Source organism: Cetorhinus maximus, chromosome 15 (assembly GCF_964194155.1).
Source record: "Cetorhinus maximus chromosome 15, sCetMax3.hap1.1, whole genome shotgun sequence".
Classification (NCBI taxonomy): Eukaryota; Metazoa; Chordata; class Chondrichthyes; order Lamniformes; family Cetorhinidae; genus Cetorhinus; species Cetorhinus maximus.
This window is the reverse complement of record NC_135893.1, coordinates 40,208,673-40,224,181: the sequence shown is the minus strand read 5'-3', so window position 1 is coordinate 40,224,181 and position 15,509 is coordinate 40,208,673. Positions and strand designations below refer to the sequence as shown.

General features: G+C 44.9%; 1 protein-coding gene across 2 annotated transcripts in view; it reads left to right on the top strand.

Moving 5' to 3' along the window:
- epha8 (eph receptor A8) overlaps positions 1-15,509 on the top strand; it is a 568,862-nt gene that overhangs the window by 435,190 nt on the left and 118,163 nt on the right. For both annotated transcript variants that reach the window (XM_078558294.1, XM_078558293.1), the window contains exon 9: positions 5,696-5,763. In XM_078558294.1, coding sequence (XP_078414420.1) covers positions 5,696-5,763 — 68 coding nt within the window. The remainder of the gene's footprint in view (positions 1-5,695; positions 5,764-15,509) is intronic.

Sequence of the window (15,509 nt, the reverse complement as noted above, 5' to 3'; positions counted from 1 at the left end):
CAGCACCAAGACATAGCACCCGTAAACGAAAGCATAAGGCACCTTAGGCACACCACGGGTTTTTTACTGGTGCTATTGTGCTGGCCTGAGATGAGATCTTTATGATTTGCTTGGAATTGGAACCTTGAAATGGCCCTTGTCATTTTGTTTCATTAAGTTTCTTTGCCTGTGATATTAAATTCAGACATATCACTATGGCTGAGGGTGCCTCTTTTTTTCTGCAGGTGTATGGTTTCCAAAAATGTTAGGAGTGCTATGTGGGACATTCAGCTTTCAAAACAAGGCCCTTAGTTATTGTTCCTAACCTGGAAGATTAGGCACTTAGGTATCGAGCATGGAGCCTACAGCCCAGGCTTGTCCTGGAGGTCCATCTGTGGTGTGCTAGCTGAAGGTTCATTGGATTAAAGCCTCCTGGGTGTCCTTCCTCCTTGGTGTAGTCCCGGGTCAGCGTCTACCCCCTCACCATTTCCCTGTGCCTGCTCATCCTCGGGCTCACTGCTGAACTCATCGTGTGCAGCCGCAGACACTGTGTCTATATCTTCCTCGTCCACTGCGTCCCCTGTTTCCAGCGCAAGATTGTGGAGAGCGCAGCATGCAACCACTATCAGCAACACACGATCTGGGGGTACTGGTGTGCGCCCTCTGACCGGTCCAGGCATTGGAAGCGCAACTTCAGAAGACCGATGGCTCTCTCTACCACAGCCCTTATGGTTCCCTGGCTCCTATTGTACCACTGCTCAGCTTCTGTTTTTGGATGGCAGAGAGGCGTCATGAGATATCTTCTGAAGGGATAGCCCTTGTCACCCAGCAGCCATCCATCCAGCTGGATTGGAGCACTGAAGAGTCCCGGCACCTGGGAGTGTCCGAGGATGTAGGCGTCGTGGGAGCTGCCTGGGAACCTTGCACAGACTTGTGGAATCAGCATCCTATGATCACACACTATCTGCACGTTCATAGAGTGGAAGCCCTTCCTGTTGACGAAGGCACCGGGCTCACCCGCTGGCGCCTTGATGGCCATATGTGTACAGTCTATTGCACCCTGGATGTGGGGAAAGCCAGCAATGGCCGCAAAGCCTCTGGCTCGCTGTGTCTGGCTGACCTCGTCCCAACAGCTGAGTTCCAGAGCTTAGGGCCTCAACAGTGAAGGCATGACTTTCAATGGTAGATTGATTAAAATCAGGGATGTGCAAGAGGCCAGAATTGGTGGCGTGCAGAGATCTCAGAGGGTTATAGGGCTGGTGGAGGTCACAAAGATGGGGAGGGGGGTAAAATCATGGAAAGTTTTGTGAAACAACTGATGAGAATTTTGAAATCGAGGCCTTGCTGAACCGGGAGCTGCTGTAGGTCAGTGAGCATGGGGCGATGGATAAATGGGACCCGGAGCAATTTAAGATACAGGCAGCAGCGTTTTAGATGAGCTTAAGTTGGCTCATAGGAGACTGGTCAGGAAAGCATTGGGATAGTTAAATCTAGAGATAATGAAGGCTTGGGTGAGAGTTTCAGCTGTAGATGAGCTGAGGCGGAGGTGGATTTGGGTGATATTACGGAGATGGCAGTAGCAGGTTTAGTGGTGGCATAGATATGTGGGTTGGAGGCTCACAACTTTCTGAGTGAAAAGCGAGAGCGTGGCCAACTGAGCGTGGCCAACAAAGTGGGCTGGAGAAAGACTCCGTTTGAGCGGTGACACTGCTGGAGGAATGAAGAGCTGGGGATCACGATGAAAGCAACAAAGTTTAAAAACAATAGCGCCCAACATGGGGCTCAAAAAGATTATAAGCAACTTATAGTACTCAGTCACTGCTCTAAGTAAGGTCCGCTAACTCAGCACATAGCAAGGATTTAACCAATGACTTTCCAGATCTATGTTGCTCAGTATCACACCACACACGAACCATTGGACACAGGTTGGCTGCATTATCACAAGTAGAGCATTCGGATGTCACAAGTATTGCCCTAATCTCCGAGAACGATGCTGCCTCCTTTCTGATGCCTATAACTCAAATTATTCTGCTCCCCTCCCCCTAGTTAGCTTTCTGGATCAGTATATCATGTGGGTTCGACTAAGGGAGGTCAGTGGATTCTGGAGATACCGTGTTTGGGGGGGAGTGGGTAATCAGAGTGGAAATTTGAGGAAAAAAGAAACAACAAACACAGGCAAAAGCAATGTTATTGCATTTATTCAAATACAGGAGGAGATGTGAAATGTTACTGTATTTGATACTTTTTACCTTAAATGTGTGGGCCAGAGTCTCTTGAAAACACTGCAGATCTCCAGACATAGTGCAGAGCCCAGTCACACTGAGTTTCCACACACGGGGGCTTCTGTCTATGTTATATTGTAGAGTTAGATAGGAAAACCCCCACAGTGCCAGAATGTTCAGGGAACTTGCTGCATTGGCTTCTTTTCAACTCATCCAAAAATGAAAAAATGACAGTGATAAGCTATCAAAGCATGTGGAATAGTTAATCACAATTTATATGAAATAAAGAACATTTACTGTTCATGGTATTCTCACTTGCCGTGTCTCAATCTCACTTCCTTATTCTCCCTGTCCCTTTTTAAGTTTAACTTTACCCTCAGGCTATTTTACTGACATGCTATCGTTCCACCGATCCCAACCTGATTTAAATGTAAAATGTTTAATACATTTCTTTTCCTGTCTCACTGTCCACTTTAAGACAAATGATTATTTAGGGGTGTTTTGTTGTTTGTGATAATCACTGACCCAGTTACACCAAGCATGCAATCAGGCAGTGCTCCAGCAGGGCTAACTTGCAGCAACTTTCTTTAACCAGGACTGTATTTGTGCCGGGAGTACACCATTACTATAGCCAGGTATTTATCAGCAGTGGCTTCTAACTCTCCAGAACTTGAATACAGTGACTGAAAGTAAACCTGATGCCAGGTATAGGGCTGTTCATAACCTAATCGGTTCCTGATTTAAATTTCCAATACCGACGCCTTGTACTTGAACTATTACAAGAGTATGAGTATATGCTATTAGTGATCTTAGCATTAATTACCTGGTGCAGGAGCAAGCTGCCAGTTTTAAGCTATATCTCTTTGTATTTTTAAAAAATTTCTTTCATGGGATGTGGGCATCGCCAGCAAGGCCAGCATTTGCTAATTGGCCTTGAACTGCTCGTCTTGCTTTGGCCCTTGCATTTCAAAGGGTAGTTCAGACTCGATCACATTGCTGTGGATCTGAAGTCGTACGTAGGCCAGGTAAAGTAAAGATTTCCTTCTTCAAAGGGCAGAAGAGTTTTTAATGACAATCGATGATAACTCTTTTGTTAAACCAAATAAACTGAATCAACAAAATGAAGGACAAATTAAAAGGCAGCCCCTTAAAGGAATACTGCAAAAAGAAAAGCAAAATCTTAAAGGAAACTTACAAATATCAAATTAAAACGTGGTTAAAGGGGTCAGTAAAACACCCCAGCCCCCTCAGTGCCCACTGAGCATGGAAGGCCTCGATCATGCTCCCTCTCCGAGGACACCCAGCCGTGAACATAGCCGCAGAAGAGGGGCAGACAGTCGGGCCGGACAATCCCCTTGATGCCCTGCTGTCTGGTCTTGTTAATGGCTAATTTAGCCAGGCCCAGGAGCAGGATCATGAGGAGGTCCTCCTCCCTCCCTCCCACCTCTGCACTGAATGCCCAAAGATCAAGAGCGTGGGACTGAAGTGTAAACAAAAGAGAACTAACAGGTTTTTAAAATAATTAAAAAGGGGGTGCAGCCTACAACAACTGACACATGCATGGTCCACGGACTCCACAAGGCCGCAAACCACACTGGCATCTTGGGAGCCTGTTTCTGACACATCCTATGGTACTGCTGTGAGCAACACCCTCCACCCCAGGGCCCTGATGTTAAGGGGGAGGACTCCCATGTAGAAAGCCCTCCACTGGGGACCTCCACCACCGGATGGCAACAGGGCATGCTAAGGCATGTCTGGGTGGCGGGCGAGGGTAGGGAGGTGAAGGGTGTGCAGCAGCGGCCCGTACAGGAAACCTCTCCGCGCTGTGCTAAAGGGCACGGAGGGCATTTCTGTGAGGTGCCTCAGTTTGTGGGGCTCTGGCTTCTGAGGGAGTTTTTGGGATTTGGGGCCAATGTGGAATTCCGTCTGAGCAGGGGTGTGCTCAGATGGGAGCCCACCGCGTACCTGCGCCTCCTCGAGACCTCGCATATAATCAGGACTGAGCACAACCGTTCTAAGGTCATGGATGGCATTGCCCGCAAACTGGACATCCACTGACGTGTGATGAACCAACTCTTGAGGAAGCATCCAGCCCACTGCTCCACCACCCAGCATGTCCCCAATCCTGGTCACCCCAGCAGCCACAGCCCTCCTCTCCACCAACCACCTGAAACGGTGGAGGGGCGGATTCCTGAGCAGGGCTCTCTGACAATAGCCAATGATCCTGACAGCAGAGAGCTGTCACAAGGTGAACATGCTCCAGAATTTGATCAGGCCCTGGTTAAAGATGAGCAACGCCTACCAGGAGCCACGAACACCCCTCAGGTCTACAAACAGGAGCTGCATGTCATATTTCAGGCCATGCACCTGGCAGAAGAAATAGGTCACCAGGGCACACCACCTAGAAGAGGACAATCGATGATAGTTTCATGGTCACCATGACTGAGACTAGCTTTCAATTCCAGATTTTATTGATTGAATTTAAATTCCAACATCAGTTGCTGTGGTGGGACTTGAACCCTTGCCCCCAGAGCATTAGCCTGGGGCTTTGGATTATTAGTTCTGCAACTTTGCCATTACACCAATATATTCTGCTAGAGATGTAGAAATGTGCAGCAATATTGAACCCAGCCTTATGACTGATATATTCCTTAGCCTAGTCACAATACAAGGAATTTGTATAGGTTGACTGACACAAGTCTGATAAGATAACTGCCTGAATTTAAGAAGTGCCTTACACAGTGGATATTGTTGTAATGTCCCTTTAAGGGATAACAGCACGCTGTCACCAGAAGGGAAGTTGTCATGTGACCTGTCTCAGTTTCACTTTGGCCTGAGAGCAGAACACAGCACACGTGTTATTTTTTCACGTTTTCTATCCATGTATATATGTTTCCATAAGCCGAGTCTAAATAAATGGACCTATGTGTTTACCCAATCCCTTATGAGTGATTGGTGCCTTTATATCATGATAACAACATGATAGATATATGGCTGAGTAAAATAAAAATTGGACAAGTTCTATAATGGCCAGTGATATGCTTCAACAGAATAATGCCCCTGCGGCAATGATAGAAATTCACCCCTGTGTCCATCAATCCAGTTCAGGTACAGGGTACACATCCAGCTGAGATCTACCTAAAGCAATTCAATGAATGAAGATTATATTTATTTTGCATGGAACTGGGTGGAGGGAGAAGGCCAGTGACAAGGCTGATTACTCTTTTCCTTTTTTGTGATGTGTATTTGCTATCTTTGATGTGAGATTCTTTTTTTCAATTAAGGAGAGTCAGAAAACTTTTTAATAGAAAACTAGTCACTGTTGAAAATGACCAGTAGAATTCGAGACTTGTTCAATCATCATATCATTGCCACGGAGTATGTGAGAGTCACAAAGGAGATCTTGAAATCCTCTCACATGTTACATGTAGGAAACCCTTCTATGCTCCCTCTGGCTGTAACTGTGGCTTTACTGACATGTATTTTTCTTACAGAAGGTGTGGGTACAGTAAAGCATTTCAGGATCCTGATGAAGAGAAGATGTATTATCAAAATGGACACCGTAAGTACCAGAAGCAATATCATTCAATAAAGTAGAAATGAGACCATGGGGAACGAGTTGCCTTGTGTATATTATTTCTTTCAATTTAGAAAATGCTGTAAATATTCCCCAACTTTTTGATTTCTTCTACTAATGTCATAGGTCGCTGCAGGATATTGAGAACATAGAAATCCACAGAACTATTAAACCATGACTACAGGACAAGGGAGACATAAACACAAGCAAATAAAGAGCAAGTTCAGGACTGAAGCTCGAACACATTGCTTCACATACATATTATACCCTAACTGCAACAGTAATTATTCTTCTAAAATACTTCATTGGCTGTAAAACATTTTTAGACTTTCTAAGCTCATGAAGAGGGCTATATAAAAGCAAGCTATTTTTTCATTAACACCTGAAATGGTTTCCAGAGAGAAGAGTGGAAGCAAAAATTCTGGAATCATTCCAGAAAAAGCTTGCATTCATATAGCGTATATCATAGGTGGAATTTTACAGCCCCTCCTGCCTCTGGGATTTTCTGGTCCCGCCAAAGGCAATGGGCTTATGAACGACTCGCCGCATTTTACGGCCCTGCCCCCAAATTCCTCCCCATGTCTTTTCATGACATCACAAAGCACCTTACAGCCAATCGAATGTTAGTCGTTGTCATGATGTAGGCAAACATAGCAGCAAATATTTGCACAGCAAGGTTCCACAAACAGGAATGAGATAACTAACTAGATGTTGTTTGGGGTAGATGTTGGCCAGGATATCAGGAGAATGCCCCTAGTTCTTCAAATAGTGGCATGGTACCCACTTGAAAGGGCAGACAGAGCCTCGGTTTAATGTTTTACCAGAAAGACAATGGGCAGAATTTTGCCCTTGACAGGCGGGCGGGCCCGACCGACCCGGTGGCGGGCAGGCAGCCAATCGCCGCCACCGAAACGGGCCCTGCCGCCATTTTAAGTGGGCGGGACAATTAAGGCCCACCCAGCGTGACGTCCACCAGGAAGCGCTATGCGCTCCCTGTGCGGGCAAGGGGGATTTCCCAAATGCGAGAGTGCGCTCTTTCGTGCATGCGCACGAAAGAGGGCACATCTCCCTGAGGCAAAGTGCTGCCTCAGGGAGATCGCTGAAAGTTTTTTAAACTGTAAAAATATAAAAATAAAAAAATCATTACCATGTCCCCCTCATGTGACAATGTCACACGAGATGGGACATGTTAATAAATATCACAAAAACTTTATTAAAGTTTTTTAAAACCGACATGAAACCTCATCCCGCCAGTGGATGAGGTTTCATGTTTTTTCAGAATGCCGCCGGGGCTCCTGGCCTGCCCACCAGCCTTAAGGTTGGTCGGGCAGGTCCTTTAATTGCCTTGATCATCCTGTCAATAGCCTCAATTGGCCATTGACAGGTTGGTGGGCGGACAGCTGACCGCGCTGTCCCCCTGCCTTCCTGAATATTTAAATGGGGCGGGATGACGTCATCCCGCGTCATTTTCGCGTCGGCGAGCAGACCCCGCCCCCTGCTCGCCGACGGCAAAATTCTGCCCAAGGCCTCAGCCTTAAACACAGAAAATTAACATGCAGGTACAACAAGCAATTAGGAAGGCAAATGGTATGTTAGCCTTTATTGCAAGACGGTTAGAGTATTAGAGCGAGGCAGGGATTGCTGCAGTTATATCAGGTTTTGTTGAGACCTGGAATACTGCATGCAGATTTGGTTTCCTTACCTAAGAGTGAGTGCAGTAAAGTTTTGTTAGATCGATTTCTGGGATGAAAGGGCTGTCCAATCAGGGGAGATTGAGCAGAATGGGTCTAAGCTTTCTGGAGCTTAAAGGTGATCTCATTGAAGCATCTAAGATTCTGAAGAGATTTGACAGCATAGATGCTGAGAGGTTGTTTCCCCTGTCTGGAGGTAGAACTAGGAGTCATAGTCTCAGAATAAGGGGTCAGTCTTTTATGCCTGAGATGAGGAGAAATTTCTTCACTTAGAGGGCTATGAATCTTTGAAATTCTCTACCCCAAGAGCTGTGGACCAATATAGAAGAGAGTGTATCTTGCAATCTAGACCGCACTTCATATGCCATCAACCCTTGTTTTAAAAATGTACACTAAGGGCCATGTAATAACTCCAGTATAAAGTCTTCCCTCAGATACGGTGTGTTCAAACAATGAAAGGGCTGAAATTGTTGAGAAATCATTAAGTCCTTGATTAGCTCTTGTCCTTTGCAGGAAAGAGGCATCCTGGCAAATTTGATTTTCTTCAACCTGTAGGGAAAAAAAACTGAGAGAAATTGAACGATTAAACAGACAAAACACTTTGATAAACTCAATTATGGCACAATGTTCAACCATACAGGTCAGGAAGTTCCCAGGCCTGACCCCTGATGTGATCAGTTGGCTGATCTCAGCAAATGTGGCAGTGGAGATGCTGTAATTAGGCTCAGTAGCTCTCGGCAAAGTAGAGGATAAAAGTCAGCCAATGGCTCCTGTCCTTTTTAACTGTCTGATGAGTCCTAAATGAAAATGTGTGTCAATGCCAGATGAAGACAGGTTTGGATTTAACTATGATGCTGGCCTACTTAAATTCAGTGGCTGTTCAAAAATATGTGTGTTTCATGTGCTTGTGTTAACCACTCCCGTCCAGAAGGCAGTATGTGCTCTGGCTGGTCCTTTAGTTCCACATGCATTGGAAGCCCTACTGCATCACCCCAATGGGCCATTCATCATGTGTCAGCTTTTCCTGCCTCTGAAAATCCCCCAGTTTTAGTGATGCTCTTCTTCACACCCTGGGCTGAGTTTAGAGCTGGCGGTCCTGCTCCTATCAGTGGGCCAGAAAGGCAGGGGCATGGGAACTTTGGAAACAGAAGCAAGAATAGTCCATTCGGCCCCTTGAGCCTCCTCCTCCATTCAAATAGATCATGACTAATCTCCTACCTCAACACCATTTCCTACACCATCCCCATAACCCTCAATATCTAAATATCTAGAAACCTATCAATTTCTGTCTTGAATATACTCAATGACTGAGCCTCCACAGCCCTCTGGGATAGAAAATTCCAAATATTCACCACCCTCTGAGTGAAGAAATTCTTCCTCATTTCAGTTCTAAATGGCCTACCCCTTATTCTGAGACTATGTTCCCTGTTGCTAGACCCAACCCCCAAGCAGGGGGAACATCCTTCCTGTATCTACCTCATCAAGCCCAGTAAGAACTTTGTATGCTTCAATGAGACCACCTATCATTCTTCTAAACTCTAGTGAATACAGGCCCAGTCTGCTCAATTTCTCCTCATAGGACAATCGCACCATCTCAGGAATCAGTCTGGTGAACCTTTGTCGCACTCCCTCTGTGCCTCGGTGGTTTCTGGGCATCCTGACCAGATCCTGTGTCCTTCAGACAATTAATTGCCTGGCGTTGGGGCTCCTGGCCCTTTAAGGACTGAGATCCTGCCTCCAAGAGATGCTGGCCAATTGGAGGGCCAGCAGGTCTTCAGTCCCAGCAGTACCACTGGGAGTGGTGGCCACTGCTGGGACTGCACCTGGTCAAAGGAGCAGCAACAGTGGAGCAGACCCTGGCATGCAGGTGAGTGGGGTTGGGCTCACTGGTACCAGTCAGGCAGGCCATGGCAAGGGGGGGCATTGATGGCGAGGGCAGGAGTGGCTGGTTCCATGGATGGGGGGTGGTGCAGGGCTGCTGCTGGGGGTGGCCTCTGTGGACCACAGGGTGCCAAATCAGGAAGACAACCCCCACCTGCAGGGTGTGAAAGAATCCGTGTAAGGAAATATGGTCATTATGTAGGGTTATTCGGGTAAAAGTGTTATTTTCCTATAAAACTCACAAAACTTTAAAAAAGGGTTTATTCTTTTCAAGAACTGGTCAAAACAGTTCACGAAAGACAAGACCTTACTGTAATATGGATTCACTGATAAAAAGGTGCACACCCAAAAAACTGTACACAATGAATGTTTTTATACACTGGCACGATGATAGCTAAACCACATTCAGATAGGTAATTTTCAAATTCAGAGTCATATTTTAATTATATAAAACATATCTCTGCCTAAGGAAAAAGTTGAACACGCATATACAATTCAGCAAGGTTGGCTTTCCTGGGCTGTGTGAGGCCCATGACCCACACAGAATTGGACAGTTAAATACATTTCTTTGGGATTACAGTGTGTTTTTTTTCATGGGAATTAAGTATAATCAAAACCAAATGTGGAGGATAAAAAGGAGGAGCCTTGTACAATTAAGAAACCACCCCTATGTGCAAGAGATTAATTATAAAATCTCAAAAAATGCCATAATTATCCAGGAATAAACTGAATAAAGCAGCTTTGTTTAACGTGTTTAGGCGCCTCTCACTGCATCCCGCACGTAACCTTTCTTGAATATTTGATGGATATCTTACTTAGAATATTGTTACGACCGGTTCCTGGGGTGGGGGAGGGGCAGAGTTCCCCCAATTTGTTAACTTCCCGAATGGGAACCCAATTTTGGTGTGCTACCGGGTGAGGAGGAATGAGCTGGCTCCCCTTCCTTATTCAACCCCCTCGGTTGGCCGCAACAAGTTTAATTTAAAAGAGATCCCTTCCCCCCTGTGGATACCCTTTCCCAGTCCAGATGTAATTAATTTTTTAGAAGGAGCCAATTTAACTAGGCTTCCTTGTGTCAAAGAAAGAGTAAGTTTATTTGTTATTAAAAACGCAATGCACATACACACAGATCAGAAATGAGAAGTTAAGAGTCCAAATAAAAGCTTTAAAAAATATACAATTCAGATTTTGGCTTGTCCGTGAGGTATTGATGGCAGTATGTTGTGGCCATTAAGTTGGGTGATTCCAGTGGAGTTGACTTTAGCAGTTTCGCACTTGGTTTGGAGACACTTGGTTCTGCAGGGTAGCGCAAGAGGCTGTCCTGTTTCCTTTCTCACTGTGGCTTCTGCTGAGCCTCGCCTCCAGCAACAGAGAGAGAAAGAGAGAGAGAGAGGGAGAGAAAGAGAGATTTTGCCTGCAACTGCAGGGGTAACTAGTTGGTCTTCTTGTGCTGTCACTCTCACAGCACACCAGCACACACTGCACTGCTCTACAGCTAGCTTTTTAACCCTTCTACTTTCCTGTGTATTCCAGGAGAGGAAATAGTCATCTTGCATTCATATTAGAACTATTTACACATTCTGAGATATAAATCAATAGGAGTTGGATTTTTGGGTGACTGCTTAGACGTGCAAATCAGTTTTTTGTTTCCATAACTACATGAGATTAAAGTTCAGTCTTTTGCATCTTTCTTATATCCCTTTTCAAGTGTCTCTGCTTGAAGAAGGCCATGACACCTTTTCAGGTGTGATATTCCAAGTTCTCTCAGGACAGGTCTGTCAGTATAATCCACATAGGAATTTTCCAGAAAGTGGTCACTTTACATTATCAGCCATCTTTTGCTCAATTTCCTTGCTTGTATTTCTTTAAAAACACACAAGTCTTCCCTAAAAAGTTCAATATGCACGTAATTTGTGACAGTAATTGGCTTTTCATGACAATATTTTTATTGTTACAATTAAAATTTAAAATTGAATTCTCTATTAGAAATAAGACTCCCATTTCTCCTTATTCTAAATCTTTATAATATTGTGATTTCTTGTTTCTACCTAGACATTAAATTGTATGTTTGATTCTTTAGTAAACTTTTATATACTTTAGAACTAGTGTCTCACATAGTCTTCTGTATCACTAACTTGAAAACCTGACTCTGTAGTCCCTTTAGTGGGGAAATATTTACTAAGGAGTTTTTACCCACTCTCTTATAATATCCAGGAAAATTATAATCTGACTTTAATTTATTAAAAATGCTCCTGGAAGAAGGCAATGATCTTTACTGGCTCTTTTCCTTTTGGGAGAGAGAGATCAATTCTTTAGACCCATTTAAGCATCTTTGGGACCTGACTTTCCCAACCTAAAGTTGAGAGGAGTTAACTGAGACACTGAGATTGTCCCAAAAGGAGGCTAGGATTGTAGTACTTCACAGTGTGGAACCCAACGTGTTTCTGAGTTTTGTACAGAATATCTAAATACATCTTTTAGATTTAGTATAAAAGGATTGTTTTACTGACAGTGATAATAAGAACCACATTTAAGTCTCAAGAGAGAGCATGTGCCCTTATCAAGCCTTGTAGGGCTTAAATCACAAATTCCCTCAATATACTATTGAGGTTAAATATTTTCTATAAAATTTACCTTAAAATCTTAAACAAGGTTAGGACCTGACAAAATGGCAGACGCTGTCAGAATAGGCCAAGTCTTTCAATTAAGCAACTCACATAAATACTTTACTAGGGATCAAAACCCTATTCCGATACCTCCAGCAGACAGAAATAGGATAATGTTGAATGTATTATCCAATGAAATCACAACCCTGTTATGTTTGTCCCAAACTAAAGCTGTAGTGAAACAAGACACGAAAGACAGAAACACTGGAGAAGGACGTCTGGTACTGAAGTAAGGACAGTTTAGACCTAAGCCTCCCCACACCGTGTGAATCACCCGTGTCACTGCCATTCTGCCAGCAGCAGCATGTTGAAGCCTTTAATTGGCCACTTACGAGACTCAATTGGCCTCTGGTTGGAGAAGGCTAACTCCGACCTTCCTCATCCCTGAGCCAATTGGACAGTGCCGGGAAGATGGTTAGTAGAAGGATTAGGAGGGATATGAGGAATAACTTTTTCACCCAGAGGGTGGTGGGCATCTGGAATTCTCTGCTTGGTTTGGTGGTTGAAGCTGAAATGCTCAACTTATTTAAAAGGTACCTGGATCAGCACCTGAAATGCTGTGACCTGAAAGGCTACAGACCAGGTGCTGGAAATTGGGATTAAAATGAGCAGCTAGTTGCTTTTTTTTCTCTTTTTTGGCTGGTGCAGACACAGTGGGTTAAATGGCCTCTTCCTATGCCATAACTTTTCTGTGGTTCTATGTCAATGGGCACTCCATCCTTCATCTGCCTTCCTGATTCTATGTCCTCACCCTCTCCTGTCTCACAAGCCAATGCCAAGGGCTGGATTAAATTCTGCCCTCTCTATGCCCTTGACACCTTTCCTTAAGTAGAGTATCTAATAACTGGGCACAGTACTCTAAACAATAATCTGTCAGGTGTAGTATTTAATATGCTATACCCTATTTATTTTAAAAACTATTTTTTATACATTTTAATTAACTTTTAAACCTTTGCTTGTCTAATCCTCTCTGCCCCACTATAGTTTTAAGTGAATATCAGCCTCTGAACGATCAACTTTATCCTTTGCACATAGAAGGCAATTTAGCCCATTGAGTTTGTTCTCCATTCAATCAGTTCCTGATGGATTTGTAACTTTACTCCACATCTCCACCATTGATCCATATCCCTTGTCCTTAGGACTCTATGAATAAGCTGTTCATTGCTCACATCTCCAAACTAGTGAACTCAGTATAATGCTTGAAATGGTTAAGACTTCATTACTTCAGTTGGGCAGTTCATCTGGTGGCAAGTGAACAATTGCCTCTTGTTGACTAAGGCAGGGAGGAATGGGCTTGCCACACTGATTGCTTTGTTCTTCTTCTCTTGTATGTTCAATAGTTCTGTTGACTTGTCACAGTCACTCTCTCAGGCAAAATCAACTCCAATCATGATCTGATTGGGCAGAGTCAACATGGATTTGCGAATGGCAAATCATGTTTGACAAACCTATTGGAGTTTTTGAGGATGTTACGAATGGGATTGCTGAAGGGGAGTCGATGGATGTAGTCTACTTGGATTTTCAAAAGGCTTTTGATAAAGTTCCCCACAGGAGATTGATTGACAAAATTAAAGCACATGGGATAGGAGGCTATATACTGGCATGGATTAAGGATTAGCTAACAGGCAGAAAACAGAAAGTAGGAATAAACGGTCATTCTTGCATTGGCAGGCTGTGACTAGCGGGGTACCACAGGGATCAGTACTCAGGCCCCAGCTGTTCACAATATATATTAATCATTTGGATGTGGAGACCAGGGCCTGAATCTTCTGGTCAGTGTGTGGGGACAGGCCCAGCTCACCGACATGTAAAATGACGCGTGGTGACGTCAGGCGTGCGTCCCAACGTCACCGCGTGTCATTCCGATCTTCAGGTCGGTGGGAATGCACCAGAGTCATCTGTGCGCCCGCCAAACTGTCAAAAGCCTATTAAGGCCATTTAATAACCAATTGAAATAATTAACAGGGCTGCCCGTTCAACCTTAAGGTTGGCGGGCAGGCAAAGAGCCCAGGCACCTTTGCATTTTTCATGGAACCTCATCCACAGGCGAGTTGAGGTTTCATAAAGGGTTTATAAATGTAATAAAATTTTTTAGTAAAATTCATTGACATGCCCCAGCTCATCTGACACTGTCACATGAGGGGGCATGTGTGAATAATTTTTTTAATTCTTTTTTTCAAGTTTTCCAAATCATACTAATCTCCCTGAGACAGCTCTGTGCCACAGGGAGATTTCTGCGCTCTTTCACACACATGTGCAAAAGAGCACAGGCCCCAACTCTCCCTCGTCCCCCCGCCCGCGCAGGTAACACTAAGTACTTCCGGGTGTGCGTCACGCTGGGCGGGCCTTAATCGGCCTGCCTGTGCAAAATGGCGGCTACGCGCCAGCCTGTGCCCACTCCTGAACCGCCTGCCTGACGGAGAGAAAATTCTCCCCAAGTGTAACACTCACTAGTTTGCGGATGACACAAAGCTAGGTGGGAATTTGTGTTGTGAGGAAGATGCAAAGCAGCTTCAAGGGGATTTGGACCGACTTAATGGGCAGAATTTTATGTTTGGCGGGCGGGCGGGCCCGACCCAATCTCCGGCAGGCGGCAAGCCAATCCCGCCAGCAAAGCAGGCCATAGCGCCATTTTACGTGGGTGGGCCAGTTAAGGCCCACCCAGTGTGACGTCCGGCAGGAAGCGCTATGTGCGGGCGGGGGGGGGAATTCCCCAACTGCGAGAGTGCGCTCTTTCGTGCTTGCGCATGAAAGAGCGCACATCTCCCTGAGGCTAAGTGCAGCCTCAGGGAGATCACTTCCACTTTGAACAATATTAAAAATAGAAAAAAAAATTCCCTAACATGTCCCCCTCATGTGACAATGTCACATGAGATGGGACATGTTCATAATTTACAAATTAACTTCATTAAAATTTTTAACACCCGGCATGAAACCTTATCCCGCCTATGGATGAGGTTTCATGTTTTCTCTATTTGTCACCAGGGCTCCTGGCCTGCCCGCCAACCTTAAGGTTGGACGGGCAGGTCCTTTAATTTTTTAAATGATCCTGTCAGTGCCTCAATTGGCCATTGACAGATCGATGGGCCCGCAGCTGATTTTGCTGCGCCCCCGCCTTCCTGAAAATTTAAATGGGGCGGGATGACGTCGGGTGTTCTGCCCGATGTTATCCTGCGGCATTTTATACGTCGGCAAGCGGGCCCCGCCCCCTGCTCGCCAACGGCAAAATTCTGCCCAATGAGCAGGTGAGAACATGGCAGATGGAATATAATGTGGAAATATGTGACGTTATCCAATTTGGTGGGAGGAACGGATGCGCAGAGTATTTCTTAAATGATAAGAGATTAAAAAGTGTAGATGTACAAAGGGACCTGGACGTCCTTGTCAATAAGTCACCGAAAGCCAACATGCAGGTGCAGCAAGCAATTAGGAAAGCTAATGGAATGTTTGCCTTTATCGCAAGAGGATTTGAGTACAGGAGTAGTGAAGTCTT